The sequence below is a fragment of the Girardinichthys multiradiatus genome, chromosome 14 (assembly GCF_021462225.1).
Source record: "Girardinichthys multiradiatus isolate DD_20200921_A chromosome 14, DD_fGirMul_XY1, whole genome shotgun sequence".
In the NCBI taxonomy this organism is placed as follows: Eukaryota; Metazoa; Chordata; class Actinopteri; order Cyprinodontiformes; family Goodeidae; genus Girardinichthys; species Girardinichthys multiradiatus.
Window position 1 is genome coordinate 28,021,608 of NC_061807.1, and position 17,750 is coordinate 28,039,357.

Here is a 17,750-nt window from a genome sequence, read left to right on the forward strand (position 1 = left end):
TGAAGCTTCTGTTTTATTATTTCCATATAATTATATTTCCATGGAAGCACTGATTAATAATGTGTACTTTTTTTTTTTTAGACATATTACTCTATTACCATGGTTCATTCCTTAAGGTTCCTGAAAGATCATAGTGAGATGTATTTAGGGCCATTAGATACAATGTCAAAATAATTTATTTTTAATAAAACATGTTATGCTTGATAGCATTTACTGTAAATGCTGCTCTCCAAATCAAACAAGGACCTCTTTCCAGAGGACAACATTCTCTCTCTGTGTAATCCTGCCCTCTTGTGGAATAAACTAATTACTACATTGTGCTCCCTAAATGAAGCCAGTGTGATTTTTACTTTGTAGACCCAACTATTTCAGAGAGAGTTCTGTCTCACGCAGCAGTACCTCTCTGGCCAGATCTGGTCTGCCTATTTTGGCCAGGCTCTGAGCGAGCTGGGAGGCCTTGGGGTGGCGTGTCACAGCAGGCAGAGCTCGTCTCCACATGGCCAAGATGTGGAAGGCCTGGTCTGATGGGATGTCCCTGGAGCGGAGCTTCACCAGCTGGGCTGCACTTCGACTGAGACGCAGGGAGGACACCAGCAGAGCCGTTTCTTCCTGAGACAGCTCCCCAGACAGCCAGAGGAGAAGGGCGTCCGAAAGAGGCTCTGCTGTGTTTGCATAACAGCAGCGAATGCCATAAAAATGTACATAGTCTTGCTAAAGTGCTTTTTCACATTTAGTCACGTTACGACCCTAAACTTCAATGGATTTTACTGGGATTTTATGTGAAAGGCCAACACAAAGTAGTGTATATTGGTGAAGTGGAAGGAAAGGGAGACATTGATATAGAATTGTTTAATATAAATTCTGCCACAGAATTCCAAATAGATTTAGGTTTGGACTTTGGTCTGTTTGGGCTTTTCTATACATGAACATGATTGGATCTGAACCATTCCATTGTATTTCTGGTTGTATGTTTAGGGTCATTCTCTGGCCCATCATCAAGTCCCTTAAAGCCTCTAACAGGGTTTCTTCCAGGATTGCCCTGAATTTAGCTCCATCAACTCTAACCAGCTTCCCTGTACCAGCAGACGAAAAAGTATCTCCACAGCATGATGCTGCCACCATCATATTTAAGCCTGGGGATGTTGAGTTCAGGGTGACACTTTGCCATACAAAATGTTGGTCAAAATTTGCATACACTTTTATGTCAACACTATTCATTTAAATTACACACAGGTGTATTTACTCATATAGCTTCTGACGGCAATTTGTTGTCCAGGATTTTATTTAGGGGTATTAGAGGAAAATGTATGCCACACTTTTCAGATTTTACATGTAAGACAATGTTGAAAACCATGTATGATTAATCTTCTTTTCACTGCATAATTATCCGCAACTTTGAGTCGGTCTATCACATCAAATCCAAATAAAATGTGAAAAGTTTTACGAGATAATAATACCTCAGCAATGGACCGGACAGCAGTAACAAGAGCTGGTTTTGAAGAACTGAGTCACCCACCTGCCTCCTCACAAATCTTCACTCTGGTGGCAACCGGCCGATGAATGACTCTCACTTTCTGAAATCATACAAGCTTAATTTGTTAAAAAATTTTTGAAGGTCTGTTACCTGAAGTAAAATCATCAGCCATGACATTTGCACCTTTGGTAAACTCAGAGGCAGTTTACAAACTGGTTTTCCCAGGAGTTTTTCATCTCTCAGAACAGCTTTGTCCCCTCTCCACTCCAGCTCAGCTCTGGTGACTCTATAAAGCATGGCGGTACCCTTGTAACAAGGTGAGCTGTAGTTCCCGAACGGGTCCACTTCAGTTAGGTGTACTAGAAGCTGATTCCTTCGCTGACAGTGAAAGGTCAGCCGGTCATGTGGCTCCGCAACTGTGTTGCTCTGTGTGAAAGCTGCAGAGTACAGGTATGCAAAATCATATTAATGATATGCTCATAAAATGTACAAACCTCCCACAGATAATGTGTACAGGTTTCACAACTCAGTTTTTTTAACTGCAGTTTCTTTTGCTAGATATCCTCTGTAACCTGTGAAGGCTTGTCTATAAATCGCCTCCCTTGTTCCACCTTCATTCATTGCTATTTCACGCAGATATAAATAGCCCCTATTAGGCTTAGCCCTTTTCAGTCCCTCTGCTCTTTCATGTATTTATGTTGACTTTCTGCCTTTGGGCAGTTACTCTTTTGTATTTGACTTCCTACTTCTTCACCCCCTTTAGTTTTGCTAAAGGCTTCTGAAAGTTTTCACTTCCTGTATGACTGTGTTTAAGCTCTGATACTTAATATTTTGTGACTGTTAATCCATTCTGTTCTCTTGGTGTTAATGAAGATTGAAATGCTCAGAGAAAGTATGTGTACAGTCATGATAAACTGTATACCAGGACAAAAATGATGTGGTTTTCACCAGGTTCTTGTCTACTGTATAACTGAAATACTTAAACCAATCAGCATAAATTTGCTGACAATCGACTAATCAAGTGCATTTGATTACCAGCACCTGGCTGCTACAGCGGAAGGAATGATTGCTTTCTTTTACACATAGCTTTGTACACCATTTGGCTTTGTCTCTGTTTAATAAATAATGACAATGTGGGGTTATTGTATGTTTTGCACAGACTTTTGTAATTGGAGGACCTGGTAAAGACCAGGTCATTTTTATTTTGCCCTAATACAAAAAGCAGTGCAACTAAAAGAGGATGCACTTACTTTTTGCCATGACTTTATATTAAAGATGTAATAATACATGAAGCAAGTTTTCTGACCCAAGAGTCAATTGTCTATTTACCAGTTAAGAAGCCTTTAAAGATCATTACATCCGTTTTTGTTTTTTTTGTTTTTTTTTGGCTGAGCTAAACAAACCCATGTTACTGGAAAATGGATCCCCAGGCACTGACAAGATAAGACATGAAGCAGGGTTTGAGACAAAATGTGGTGAGAACATGTACCTAAACTCCAGGGATAAAATTAGGACATCCTTTGACATGCTGTGTGTTTCTCCAACATAATTGGACATATGGATATTTAATATCAGGTTTAAGAATCCTGGAGGATTCAACTAATATAAATAAACAATAAAAACTGAAAGAAAAACTTTTAAAACTTTCTGTAAAATGTAATTTAAAGAAAATGAAGTTAGTAATAAATAAAAACACTCCCACATAAAGTTCTCCTTAAAATGGAAAACATATTTGTGATAACTCTTTTTTTCAGTAAGTAAAACAAGTTGAATGTCTATTCTTTAAGGGCAATCAAATCACTTTCTTTTCCACAGACCAGTAAAAAAACACATCAATATGTGAACATTTTGTAGTCAACATCTGAATATTTAATAGGGTGTCCTAAATTATTTGCATGACTGTACCTAAGACATGCTTTAAAGTCACAAGATTTGAAAACATCTGAATAGTCCTTGTGTTATTTGACACAAGAAAGCCAGTAGACAAAACATTCTGCCCAGGGTTCCACCTGTGGATGTGATGTTGCCACTGAAACGCAGGAGAAGCTGATCTCCTTCGCACAGGGAAATCTCTGAGGAGGTTTCCACAATGCCACCACAGCCCTGAGCTCGCAGTCTGTTCAGCTCCCAGCCGAGGTCTCGGCTAGGCAACGCAGCCAGGAGGACGCTGTGAGGGTTGTCCCGTCCACACTGGAGGACAACGGACACAGAGTGGCGGCAGGCTGAGGCCTCCAGCTCCTCAGCCAGAGCGGTGAGGTGACAAGGCAGCAGTGGTGAGAGGAGACGAAATACGAGCAGCCTGATGGGAGAAGAGGCAGATGGAGACATTTAGGGATTTAACTTGATTAAAAGAGATGGGTTTATTGCCAAGAAAGGAGCCTGTTATCAAGATCTGGAAGTCAGAAATAATATACTTAAGAGAGAGAAAGGAAATTACATTACATTAAAATACATTATTCCCAACTAAGACTGATTTAGATAAGAAGAATGAAGAGGAATTTAGTTTCAGGGTGAAATAATTAAAATCAGTTCTTAAATCTGGTTTTAATACATGTAACAGAGAAACTGCTTTTTTCTTTTTTAGTACTTCATAAAAGAATCCAAAAACATTACTACTGTGTGCTCATTTATAATCTGACATAGAAACGTTAAATAAAAAATTCAATGCTTTCAACCACCATCTACAGCACGTGACCTTTAGAAACCCCTCACATAAAGATAAGCTTTATTTAGCTTTAATTTTCAGCAGTTCCTGACTTACTCTGAATGAGAGCGATCTGAACAACAATGCTACAGGGAAGTGGAAGTGGTGCCGGACAATAAACCAATTAAAGCATTTTATTGAGGAACAGAAATTACTATAACAATGATAAAGGAAGGTATTATAATTTAATAAGACAGACAGCCAGATGTGTAAACTTGATTTGTATTATTTCATGTTGTACCGAAACATATTTGCACTCTTAAACAGTTCAGATAAATAGATTTATAACATTAATATAGTGCAATGTAGGAAAGTGCAATCTTTTCACATGTTTACCTGTAATCTATTATGCCCCACAAAGTTTAGGGCCTTGTTTATTTAGTTTAATCTTTAAGAATAATTCTCATTAGTTATTTCTAATGTTTGTTATAATAATCATTTCAGTTTGCATTGAAACCGGAGCTGTCTTAGATACTGGGTTGTTCATTTGAAAGTTTATCATGATAATTATCAAAAGCATTCGATGCAGAAAAAAATATTGTGATAATGTTTTAGGCCATATTGCCCAGATCTGGGTCAACGAGGACATGCATTGAGGACGTCATCATGATTTATCGACATATGCCTGCAAATACTGTGAAATATTCTGCTGTAGTTATAAATGTTTTGATTACTATACATGACATTTGTGCAGCAGTACAAGGTTGGTGTTAAAAGTCTTTATTACTTGTTAGATTTGATACTGTTACTGGTTAAAGACTTATATGATGCCTAAAAAGGGACATTTAGGAATAAGTAGCTTTTATAACCACCTTCAACAGAGATAGCTCAAATAAGACCTTATCTGGTAAAACTATATCAGTCCCTCACATCTGGAGGGACTGATAAAGAACTTCTGTAGCCTTCTAGGCAGTTCATTGAGGTTTGGGGGTATTCATTTATGCACAAATCTCTGAAGGCAGCACTACAACATTACAATAAGGTTAAGGTCTGGACTTTTACTGGGCCATTGCAACAATTCGACTCTGTCCTTTTTCAGCCATTCTGTTGTAGATTTTTTGCTGTCTCTGTTGATGGCCCAGTTTTAATCAGGCCCAGGTCCTGTGGTTGAAGAAAAGTCCAAATCACCACCATGCTTGACAACTTTCAGAAGGTGTTTGTGCTGATATGCTATTATTATTATGGTTCTGTGTTTTATGGCTGCACATCTCTGCTGTGGTCTGATCTGTTCAAGAGGCAAATTGTTCTGATGTTCTGTAGTTTATTCAGGTAATACTTTGGTAGTTGATAAAATATGTTTTCATCAGTCTTTGCCACAGAAGAACAGGACAGAAAACTAATTGATAATAAACCAGCTGCATTTTTTATTTCTTCCCGAAGCTTCAGAGAAACAACATTGGGATTTCACTATCACTCCCACCGCAGGTAGAGATCGGACCACATGGTTTCACTTCAGTTTTTACAGTACATGGAAACAGATTCTGGTATTCTATTCTCTGGCCAGGTGCATAAAATGTATTTAATCCTCCTTTGTGGTGAGCGTCAGTTCATACTGATGCAGTGTAAGAAAGAAAGGGGAAGCAAAATGAGATCATACAAATCTACAAATCAGCTAATGTTGCTGACCAACTTCTGCAGAAACACACAGGGGGATGTAGTAAAAGGTATTCCAGCTCATAAAAAAAATCCCTCACAGGTTTAGCAACAAATATGCTGGGTGGGTAGATGAACATTTTCAAGTTCACATGAAATTGTAAGCTGTAATAGACGATTTGTCCATGGTGTACCCAACTTCCTGCCCAATGACCATAGGACCATTATTGATGAATGCTTGGGATCCTTGTCTTGACCCAAACAGTTACCTTCAGAGAAAATAAAATGGCGTGGTTGGTTGCACTGTTGCCTTGCAGCAAGAAGGTCCTAGGTTAGACTCCCAAAGTCCAAAAATATAACTGTTAGCTTAATTGGTCTCTCTACAATGCCCTTTTGTGTGACCGAGTGTGTGCATGGTTGTTTGTCCTGTCTGTGTCTGTGTTGCCCTGTGAAGGACTGGTGACCCGTCCAGGGTGTATCCTGCCTCCCGGCATTGACTGCTGGAGATAGGTACCCGCTTCTCTGCGACCCACTATGGAAAAAGTTGTAGAAAATGATTGACTGACTGCAAAAACCCCAATGTCAGTGTCCAAAGAGAAGCCAATTTTACAAGATTTTAGAATGAGACGGCGCTGACCAAAGGCTTTTTTGCAGCCAGTGGTACTGGTGCATTAAACAAAGTGGATTAAATAGGGAAGAAAGACTATCGCCTGGTTCTTTGTCTTCTAACAAAATCAACAGGTCGATGGTTGAAACTTACCATTAATGTAAGTTTTAAAAGAGGCTATTACTTAAACTAGGATTTTGAATTCCCCCACTTAGAAAAACAACTGTAGTTTTCTTGGCATATACATTTTAACTTGCATCTAAATACTGTTTTTCTCTTCAGAAAAGCAACATCCATCCATCCATCCATCCATCCACTGTCTATCCTTGCAGTGTAAGAGGAGGGATGGTGCCTATCTCCAGTGGTCTTAGGCGACAGGCGTGGTACACCTTGGACCGGTCGCCAGTCCCTCACAGGGCAACACAGAGACACACATGACAAAAACCACACACACATCCACACTCATTCCTAAAGTCAATTTAGAGGTTAACCTAATGGTTATATTTAGGCTTTGGGAGGAAGCCAATGTCTGAGGTTTGAGCCAGGGACCTGATTGCTGTGAGGAAACAGTGCTAACCACTGTGCCACCATGTAGACCAAAAAAAGAAACGCAGTCATACTAAAAGGTAATTAAGATATTTTTACTAACCTGTCAAATTTTTCTATCAGATCAAATGACACCAATCCATTCTGCTGGTTCCTGATGACAATTTTATCTAGAACTGTCCACTGTTTGTCTCTTGAGCCAAGAAGAATCAGCAGCTCATTGGACTTCTCATTAGCCATCACACCGGCACCAAAGAGTCTGATGGAGACATAAAACGCAAACCATCTCAGCAACAAAACTAAGAAAAAGGCCAGGTTGTTTTCGATTTTTAAAGATGATTTGGTGTTTCTTATACCTTTGACCCACCTTACTTTATCTGAGGGAAGTAGAGAATTAGGAGCCCTAATCTGGTGTTCTTGGATTTGTTTTCTCCTTGTTTCCTCCCTTTTATCAGGATTTAGTGGACATGGAAGCATGACTGTAAGGGGTCTCCTAAGTGGCTGTGACTTTGGGTGGGTAAGGTGGAGCAGCGGGCTGGCAGACACCACCAACTCGTAGGCATCATTCCTGGACTTCACGGCAGCCAGAAGGATGGCGTCCACCGGCTGGACCTGAAGCAGATGAGTAAACATCTGTTTGGCAGGATTTGGATGGAGACACTGAGTGATATGAGGACATGTTTTTCCCGACGCTTTAATTTCGCCGACAGCAGGTTGTTTATTCAAAGCGAGCTGAGCAAAGTGGGAGCTGATGTTTCTTGATGTGAGATCAAGCAGCAAACTGCTGGAGTGAAGTCAGTTCAGAAATGTTTGGACTCGCATGTACATTCAAATGCACCATGCAGCTGTTCATATTTTCTTTCTACACAGCAAATATCTGTGACGGCATACCTCTGTGAATAACAAGCTGCCTGTCTCTTTCACTCTAGTCCTCATTTGCCTTTTGATGACAATAATAAAACTTATTTCTTTTAACTTTCAAAATTCTTTTACCCATATTTGAACATTCTGTTTATCGCATAATAAATGTAATTGTGGCCTCCCACTCTATGAAAGCATTTCTAAAGATCTGGTGACCAACTTGTTCTCTCCTTACCATTGTTTGGACCATTACTGGAGCAGTGAAGGATCCTGGAAGGTAGTTCAGGCAGATCCGAGGGTCCATGGGGAGTTTTAGTGACAACCCCCTCTTGGAAACATTGTACGTTTCTCTTTTTAGACATGAAACCACAGCAAATATGCCCAAGGAGTACACTTTCACCTCTGCAAAACAACCCTGAAAAGTATATGAAAATACACCTTTAGTAATGAGGATTTCCTTATTGCATCAAATAGCAAGACAAAGCAAAGAAAGTTAAGGTCAACTGCTGTGGAAAAACTACAATATACGTACAATGTGTAACTTCAGTGTAAAGGCATATTGTTTTGTATGCATTTTAGAAATACCTTTCAACCAACTTGCATATGCAAGTGTTTACAAATGTCAGAAAATATCCTTTTCAAAACTAAGTTTGTGTTAAACTGAGTTTTTTAGAAGTGTGATTATTTGGAGTTGTTTCTTTCAGTCACTTTTCAGTACCTACTGTTTATCATCTGAATCAGCTCAGTTTAAAAAAGTATTGTGGTTCTTCCAATCAGCATTTTTTAAACATTTAAACCACTGTCTCTTTTGCGCATTAGAGGGTTGACATAAAAGTCTATTCTAAATTCAGTGGTGATCTGTAGCTCCTTACCAGTAACGCTCATTGTGAAATAAACTATATACATTATGTAAAGTTACACACCTACAAAATAGTGTCATTTCTGATATTGTTTTCACAAATTTAGTTTCAAAAATTTAACTGAGGAGGCCACAATTGCAGGTCACCAACCAGATGCACCCTTAATTTGAGAAAGTCTGATGTTGTAGATCAGTAATGAGTGAAGCTAAGAATCTTGTCATAAAACCCAAAGCGAACTGCTAATTGTTATTTTATGCCGATGAGTTGTGGATATTGATTAGTTCATCTAAAGAATTGTTGCATATAAATAAACAAGAAGTACATTTTATAGGAATCACTGAAAGGCAGTTGAAACCAGATGAATAAATAATCTGTGTGAAAAGACACATTATCGGTTTTTTTTTCTCATTGTATTATCTTGTTTAAAGTCAGGATTACCAAAATCATTTCAATTTGCTAAATGCCAGAATAATAAAATTGAGCATGTACTTCTATGGAATACTGGCATCTCATTTGCTACTTTATTCTTTGTGTATTTATTTGTATTTACGTGTTCAAAATAAACAATCATATGATCAATCCTGAAAAAAAATCAGGAGATATCAGCCATAATATCAGAAAATTAATTGCGGACCTCAACAAGTCTGGTTCATCCATTAAACTATACAGGAAGGAGACTGGTTCTGTGTCACAGAATTGAGAATGTGTTTCAGAACAAAATGTGCATATCAGCCCAGAACAAAAGAAAAAGACCTTGTGAAGATGGAGTCTCAAGCTGGTAAGAATGTCATCATCCAGACTGAAATGAGTCTTGTACTGACATGAGCTGAAAGGCCACTTACAGAGAAAAACAACATAAAAAGCCGATCTATAGAAAGCCTGCAACCCTGAGAAAAAAATCCCAACTGTGAAGTACAGGGGTGGGAGGACCATGCTGTGGGTGTTTTGCAGCAGGAGGGACTGGTGCATGCTACAATATAAATGACATAATGAGGAAAAAACATGGAAACATTCAAGCAACATCTCAAGATGACCTTAAAGTTAAAGTTTGGGCACAAATTGGTCTACTGAATATAAAATGGCATCCAGCATACTGCCAAATTATATAAAAAGAGGCTTAAGGACAAAAGAAATATGTTTTAGAGTGACCATAACAAAGCCCTGATCTTAGATCATTTGAGTCGAAAAGTTGTGTGTGAGCAAGGTGAACTACTGTTGTGAGCAAACTATTGTGAGTAGCTTGTGGAAGTATATCCAGAACCTTTTACACAAGTCGTGCAGTTTTGAGGCAATTATACCAAATACAAAGGAAATGTATGTTTCAACTCTAGATATTACAGAAAACAACACCTTTTGGCCTCCACGTGGTCCATCTGTTGTCACAGGGGTGATGTAGCTCTCTCTCTTCTCCTCATCAACAAACTTTACAGCCACCTCCCTGTGGCTGCTGCGATGCCGCAAACAGAAAGGCACAGCCACGGTTACAGGGAAGTGGAAGGTGTCTCCGGCCTGAACCTTTACACGAATCACTCTGCTGACGAGCTCTTCTGAGCCGCTCACCATCAGGCAGCTCAGAGCGTTGTCCACCTCACACCTCAGGCCATCAGCAGGTGCTCTGATAAAACACACATCTGTTGGTTTGTTGGAGTCGTCCATCTGACCTGTAAACCTAAGCATTGTTTTAGAACACATGAAAACAAGAGTATCACCATACTGCAGAAAACAGTTTTTAAGCACAACTTTTAATAAGAAATATTAAAAGTTTTTAATATTTAAAATGCGCAGTCATCTTTGGGCAACATTTTTGGCAACCATCCTGAGGGCTGTCCAAAACGCAACACCGCACACTTTCCCATATCAGCTTCTGCCAGACTTGGTCTGTCCCTCTGAACCGAATTGTTTGGCTTTTTGCACAAATGAAGCCACTGACCTGACAGTGAACTGTACAAAATATGTGCCTGTGCAAAACCCAGGCTGTGCGATAACGTGTTGCTGAGAGCTGTCTGAATCAAAAAGCAGAAGAAATGAGGGAGAAGCTCCAATTTACATCCAGACCAAAAGAAGCAAGCTACATGGTATTCTGAGAACAAGATGCTAAATGTTTTCTGTTGTCAGCATGTTCTTTTACTCTACAATTTTAAAAAAAGTATTTGATATAAAGACATCTGGAGCTGAATGCTTTTGCAACATAATACCGCTGATAAAGAAGCAAACCTTTATAAAATGCAACCAAGTAACTGACAAAAGTATCCACACCCTTTACACAGTTTTGCAATTTCACACCACAACCACAAACTTTGTGTTTTATGTAACAGAGCAATCCGAAGAGTGCTTAATGTCTTGGATGGCTGAGTATCTACAACAGCGTAACAGACCAATGCAAAGTAGTGCATAACTGTGCGGTGGACTGAAAATGAAATATCACATTGTTTACAAATAAAACATTTTAAAAGTGTGGCATGTATTTGTATTCAGCCCCTTTAGTCTGACGGAGTAAATAAAATCCAGCACAACCAAATGAACTGAGAAGTCACATAATTTCTTATCCCAGTATGAATCCAGCTGTTGTATGAAGCCCTCAGAGGTTTCTTAGAGAACGTTACTGAACAGACAAAGGAACACAGCAAACAGGTCAGGGAGAAAGTTGTGGAGATTTTTAAAGCAGTCTGCCACAAGCTATATATGGCACACAGCAATCGAAATAGAATCAAATTAGGGTGGGAAAAAAACTAAGGCCAGACCTGAAACAAATTGGGAGTCTATGGCCAGACTTAAAGGCTGATGCTCACAGGTGCTCCCCATCCAATCTGACTTATCTTAAGCTGTTTAATAAAAAAGAACGGTTATGAATTTCAGAACCGTAGATGTGCAAAGCTGAAGTTGTGTATGTGACAACATGTGGAGAAATTCAAGGGGTATGAATGCTTTTACAGGGTGCTTGGATTATAGCAATGATTTTGGCAGCTTAAAAGTATGAGTTAGTGTTGTACCCAAAATCACAGAACATAAGACCGAGTTGAGACCAAGACCTTTAGAAAGGTCCAAGGCCAAAGCAATGGGAGACCATTTTCAAGACCATTGCCTTAATGATAATAATGTAGTTGTTGTTGCGGGTAGTTTCACACTGAGTTGCAGTTGAAGGAAATAGGATGTTGTTGTAATGTTGACTGGTCAAGATTTAAAAAAATCTTTGGACAAGACCAAGTCGAAGACTTTGAAAATCTGGTCTCTAAACTGGTCTTAAAACCATGATTGGCACCTGGCACCACAAGACTAAAGAAAAGAACATTTTTCCATTTAAAAAAATACCTTGATGTGTCTTTTGATCCTCTAGTTCTTAACTAAGATGTTTCTGCCACGTTGCTCACAAGGTAATTTAAAGTGTGAATGCTTAGAAAATGTGGAAATGAATTGTATTTCATGTACTTGTTGCCATATTCTCAATAGGAAACTGGACACAGATAAGTTAGATTGAACACACTGTGATGATTGTGGCAGCTCACCTTACTGTTACCCATTTCTCTTCATTTCCCTTTTCAGTTTTATTCTCTCTGTCTTTCTCTTCTGCTTCCAGTAAACACGCCTGATAGTGAAAATCCCTCTTTTGACCTCTGATGTGGGGTTCCCCTTCAATGTCTTTCTCCTTCCCACAGTTTGAACTGTTGAATCCAGAGTCCAACATGTTCTTCTGATCAGAAACATCCTGAACTTCCTCTTTAAGCTCCAAACTAGATTCAGACTGAGGGTTCCTGATGTCTTCAGTTTGGCACGAACCATCCTTGTCTCTGGATTCCTGACGGACTGCAGCACCAGCTGACTCCTCGTGCACGGTTAACCGGAGCACTGCTGCATCCAACTTTGGAATGATTTTGGTGACTCTGTCCATGATGTTGTCCATGTCTTCTCCAACGCTTAGGAAAATGTCAACAACAGACACTGAACAGGACATAGCTTTACTCTCTGAAAAATCTGAAATGAAATAAAAACAATAAAATGACAACAGATTTACGGTAGAGTAAAAATGTGTCTATTGTGTCTCATTTTCCTTTCAGAGAGGACAGTGAGGAGGAAGAAATCCCATCCTCGTGGCAACAATAAGGCAACCAAATACTTTCAGGCTGTGTTTACAGCCATCGACAAGACTAGTGATAGAAGAAGGGACCAAATCAGCCCACAAAAACATAATTAATGGTTCAGCTATGTAACCAGAGGTAGACAACTTGGGGAACATACCTTAAATAACTAACAGATAAGGAACTATAATTCCTTATCTGTTAGGAACTAATAGATAAGGAACCATCTGTTAGGAACTAACAGGAGGGTGTTTAGGGAGTTGGGGGAGTCTATAATCAAAAATATCTCAATTAGAGATAAAAAGCAAACACACGGCCAACTTGGGAAGTGAAGTAACTACATGTCCTGTCTGAGAATAGCCTGCAGGAGAAGAGTCTAATTCAGAACAAAATTACATAAATATTCATGGAAATATGGGGATTAATTTGACTGAACAAGTGACATAACAAAAATACAGACATCAAAGGTGCAATCAATTATTTAAAAATAAATCAGTCATTACTAATTATTATGTACTTCAAGATTTATTATGCAACAACCCACTTGCAATTCCTGTTGTAGAGTTATCCTGATCTTCAACGGCCCCTTTTGGAAACGTTTCGATCTTGCCTGCACAATCTCTGATAACGTTTCTCCAATCTGTCAGCATCTCTGAATGAAACTCATTCAGCTCTTTCAGTACTTCCAAAATCTTCTCCTTCTGTCCTTTAATGACACTTCTTTCACCCATTTTCTCCTCTTTTTTGATTTCTTCTGGCCTGCACTTCCCTTCTCCTCTGCTCTGACATGCTGATCCACCGTGATGATTTCTGCAGTGCCTGATTCCTTGAGGACCTTTTTCCAAAGGGATGAGAAGTCTGTCCTCAGTGTTTGTGCCGAGAGGGCGTCTTGCTTTATTGATCTGACAACTTTCGGTCTGATTTTTATCCATGCTAAACTGAGAATCGACAAGAATGATAGACAGATGTTCTCATAGGGAGTGTTTCTTTTATTCTTCCCTTTCAATCTTTTTTCAGTTCGTGACTATAAGCCCAGTTGTGCTTGGTTTTGGTGCCACTGGAAGTGAATGTTGGCGTGTCCCTGGCTGTCGCAGCAGGAGCCAAAGCCACATTCAAGCTGCTACCAGCTGTAAAACGTGTTGCTAAGGTGACCCTCTAAAGGGCAGGACAGGGTTGGACTAAAGGGGAGCCACACAACAAAAACTTCACGAGAGGACAAACCTGTTTCTACTGTCATCTTCTACGTTTTTGGTCCTCGTTTTACTGCATGAGTGAGCAGAAAGGAAATGCAACCTGGAGCTGCTCTGGAATTCAGCTTAATTGTAGTCGTTAATGATTTTTCCTGAGTATTTTGATCCTAAATAATAGCAAAGTTGTTCGTTTACAAGGGATTCATTTGTGTTAAATGTTCTGTAAATTGTATCCTTAGAAGGTTTCATTGCAATGCCAAGGCTGGAGCTACCCGGTCACTCTGCCTGGCATTATTTTAGAGGTTTCCTGTGGAGTTTTAGGGTTTTGTGTCAGAACACACATAGTGCCTTGCAAACGTATTCAAAGCACTTGTTCAAACTTGTTCATGTTTTTTTCACATTATACCCACAAACTTTAATTTATTTTACCGGAATTTTATGAGATAAACCAACAGAAAACAGTGCATATCACTGAAGTGGAAAGAAAAGGATGTATGGCTTTCAGAATCAGAATCAGTATCAGCCTTAATGCCCAAGATGGTGTGCACAAACAAGGGCTTTGACTCTGGTTTCAAGAGCTCGCAGCAAACAGACATTAAGTATACATTATAAACTTTAGAGGAAATAAAATAAAGGGGATTTTTGGAACCAACTTTTGCTGCAAACAGAGCTACATATCTTTTTGGCTGTGACTCTACCAGCTTTGCACATCTATAGACTGAACTGTTTGTCCATTCTTTCACTGGGGCATTCTTCCACACAATTATGTTTTGCTCCAAGCCAGGGGTCTCCAACCTTCGGCTCCAGAACCTTTTTGGACATTCCACAATGGCTTTTAATAACTTTGGCAAAAAGAATCAACCAATATTTTAAAAAATAGATATAATAACAAATGCAGGTCATAAATATTTTTCATGAAATAATTGGATTACGTTTGCACAACAAAATGAAAAGTACCAGTGATGTTTTTTTTAAATCTTTTTTTTGGCTTTTATTTTTTAACCTGCTGGAAGGTCAACCTCATTCTCAAGTATTTTGCTGGATCTATCATTTTCTATTCCAGGTTTGCTGTGCATTCAACTCCATCCATCTTCCTATCAACGCTGTAATCCACCAGATTCCCCGTCTCAGCTGCAGAAAAGCATCCCTACAGCAGTAAGCTACCTACCACGTTTAGTGCCATGTGCATTCTTCATTTCTTCCACACAAAGTGGTTTGCATGTAAACCAAAAGGTTCTGATGCACATGTTTGATGTGTGGCCTACATGTCATGTGGCAATGGCCACATTTCTGGGAAGCCTGACTAATAGATCCACCTGAGCTACGGATATCTGCAGCTCCAGAGTTACAATATTACTCTTAGCTGCTTCTCTGATTAACCTTTATTTAAACTTCTTCACAACTTAAACCATGACCATCTGCTGCGTTCCATGGTCTTAATGATGATGTTTGTTCACTAACGTTCCCTAACAAACCTCTGAGGCCTTCACAGAATAATCGGATTTACACTGAGATTATTTTTCTGGGATTTTATTGGAGGGGTTTAAGGATAATGGCCGCCACGTTTCATGGCACGGTTTCCAGATTTTGTTTTGAGATTTTGAAAACCATGTATGATTTTTTTGTTTACTTCATCGTTATGCGCTTCTTTGTGCTTGTCACATAAACAAAAACACATTCAAATAAGCTGAATTTGGTGGTCGTAATTTACACAATGTAAGAAAAAGTTCAGGGATTATGAATATTTTTAATATTTTAAGTATTAGTGTGTACTCTGGAAATGTTTCTTCAGAGCAGACGTTTCACCAAAATGTATTTAAAGCGTTTAAAGACTCCATTGTGCACTAACAAATATTGTACTCCTGAATACTATGATATGCCACCATGCAAACTTTTGTTTAGTAGGTCTGCATGTAACAATATTAAATACAAGGTTTTTTTGAAGTTCATCAGTAAATTAAAATTAACTTTTACTTATGAACTTCCAACTTTGGTTAGTTTTATTGTTAGATATTCACAGGGCTGTATATATAGGATGTTATTAAGATCTTTTTCTGTAGTCCATAGAGCCTCCAGTACTTTGTCTCCATCATGTGGCTGATTCTGGACAAGTCACCAACTCCAGCTCCAATAATCCCTGATAGAACACAGCAACATTTAGTTTTACAGAAATTCAGGATGAAATGTGGCTCCACTGTGTTCTTTGATTTTTTTTAAACTTTTTTTATAAATGGTCAGCTTAGCAAGAGGGTTCGCTATACTGGGAAATATCTTAAAAACAGTGCTTTTATGCATCCAGTTTATTTTTAGATTTATCTAGGAACATTTAAAAATACTGATTAAAGACAAAGATGGTACACATATTTTCTGATCTGTTTAGATTGGATCAGGTTACCCTGAAATGTGCTGAGTTGTTATAATAGTGTGTAATGTAATTCAGGGAGTTGATGCCCAACCTTGGGGTCGAGTCCCCAGATTGATCCTCCCAGATCCTCTTCAGAAATTTAATAATTAACAAAAGTTATAATAGTAGGAGCATATTTATGTTATACATGTTAGAAGAGATAAAAAACAATACTTGGAAAATGATAAATGCAATTAACTGGCTGTTGCTGTTTATGTTGTCATTGTACCCCTGTTTAACTAACTCGCTGGTATACTCAACCAATAGTTGGGGACGGACCTTAAAATCCTCCATTAGCATCTCACCTCACAGTGGCGAATCTGTGATGCTGTCGGGCTGTTTCACTTCCAAAGGCCCTGGGAATCTTAGTGGAGTGCAGGGCTCAAGGCTGGATAGAGATCCATGTAAACATAGATCTCTATTCAGCCTTATATGTCACAGTTTGAGTTATGGATTATTGCTCTGATCGAGGATTTGGGCAGGTTTCTTCTGATCATTTTTGATGTATGAAGATCGGCATACATATGCCTTACTTCAGTAAAATGTACTCTTGTCTTTACAATTTTGTAGAGCAGCTAATAGAAATGGGCCTCGACATTGTGTAATATTTATACCTCAGCAAAACAGGAAGCCACTGATTGCTGATCAAGAAAAGTTCCTTGACAGTCTGAGAAACATAAAAAGCAAAGTATAAATAAATAAACATAACATGCTTCAGTTGCATTTTTTCTGTGGGATTTCATCCAAATTCTTTTTGAAGATGTAAAGGACTAAGATGTATCTATCTAAATGTTGTCTTTAAGACAGACTTTGCTTTCTGTGACTTGCTATAAAACATATTGTATATATTTATGGTATTGTCTGCATTCATATGTTCAAAATAAACTATACTTTGGTAATCACAGATTGTTGGGGGCATCAATCAGTGGAAAAATGTCCACATTAGAACAGTTTACAGAACATCCTAATTTGTTATTTAAATCTAAAATTTAAGGGACTTTGTCCAAGCTGATATCATTAAAAATCATCTTGATTAAATGAATTCGTTATAGGTTATTGATTGGCAATTGGTTATTACTCAACTGATTCAGACTTCCGATTTCTCTAAAGCTTTTACCTGATGTTTCTGATTTTGATCAATTTGGATTTCTCTGTAGAAACCTTCCTCTTCCAGCCATTTCCTGCTGTACATAAATTTTGTGTTCTGTTGTCTTTCCCATTTTGAAGAATGGATAGAAGAAATGTGTCCCTTTCTCAGGAAATCATGGATGACTGACAGCAAACACTGATCAATATAAAAAGAAAAGCATTTTTTGAATGTACTAAAAATTAATGTTGGATTTTCAATCTTTTTTCAGTGTGAGATTATGTCACTGGAATAAAAGCTTCATTCTTTTTAGGCTTTATACACATCTTTAATATGGGTACCAAGGAATGT

The 17,750-nt window shown here is 38.6% G+C and overlaps 1 protein-coding gene across 1 annotated transcript; it reads right to left on the minus strand.

Annotated features, from left to right (window-relative positions):
- Positions 1-363: 363 nt before the first annotated feature.
- Positions 364-12,508, minus strand: dthd1 (death domain containing 1). The gene is made up of 9 exons (XM_047385369.1): positions 12,149-12,508; positions 9,996-10,314; positions 8,021-8,200; positions 7,292-7,536; positions 7,028-7,183; positions 3,484-3,773; positions 1,658-1,911; positions 1,517-1,574; positions 364-659 (listed from the first exon to the last, which is right to left on the minus strand). The coding sequence occupies exons 1-9, from the start codon at positions 12,325-12,327 to the stop codon at positions 364-366; spliced, it is 1,977 nt and encodes a 658-aa protein (XP_047241325.1). The 5' UTR covers positions 12,328-12,508.
- Between the last annotated feature and the right edge of the window lie 5,242 nt (positions 12,509-17,750).

Coding starts and splice junctions, on each gene's coding strand:
- dthd1 (XM_047385369.1), bottom strand. CDS start 12,327: ATGTTGGACTCTGGATTCAACAGTTCAAACTGTGGGAAGGAGAAAGAC. Junction 10,315..12,148: donor GAGAAATGGGTAACAGTAAG/GTGAGCTGCCAC, acceptor AACAATGCTTAG/GTTTACAGGTCAGATGGACG. Junction 660..1,516: donor GAAGATTTGTGAGGAGGCAG/GTGGGTGACTCA, acceptor CAAACACAGCAG/AGCCTCTTTCGGACGCCCTT.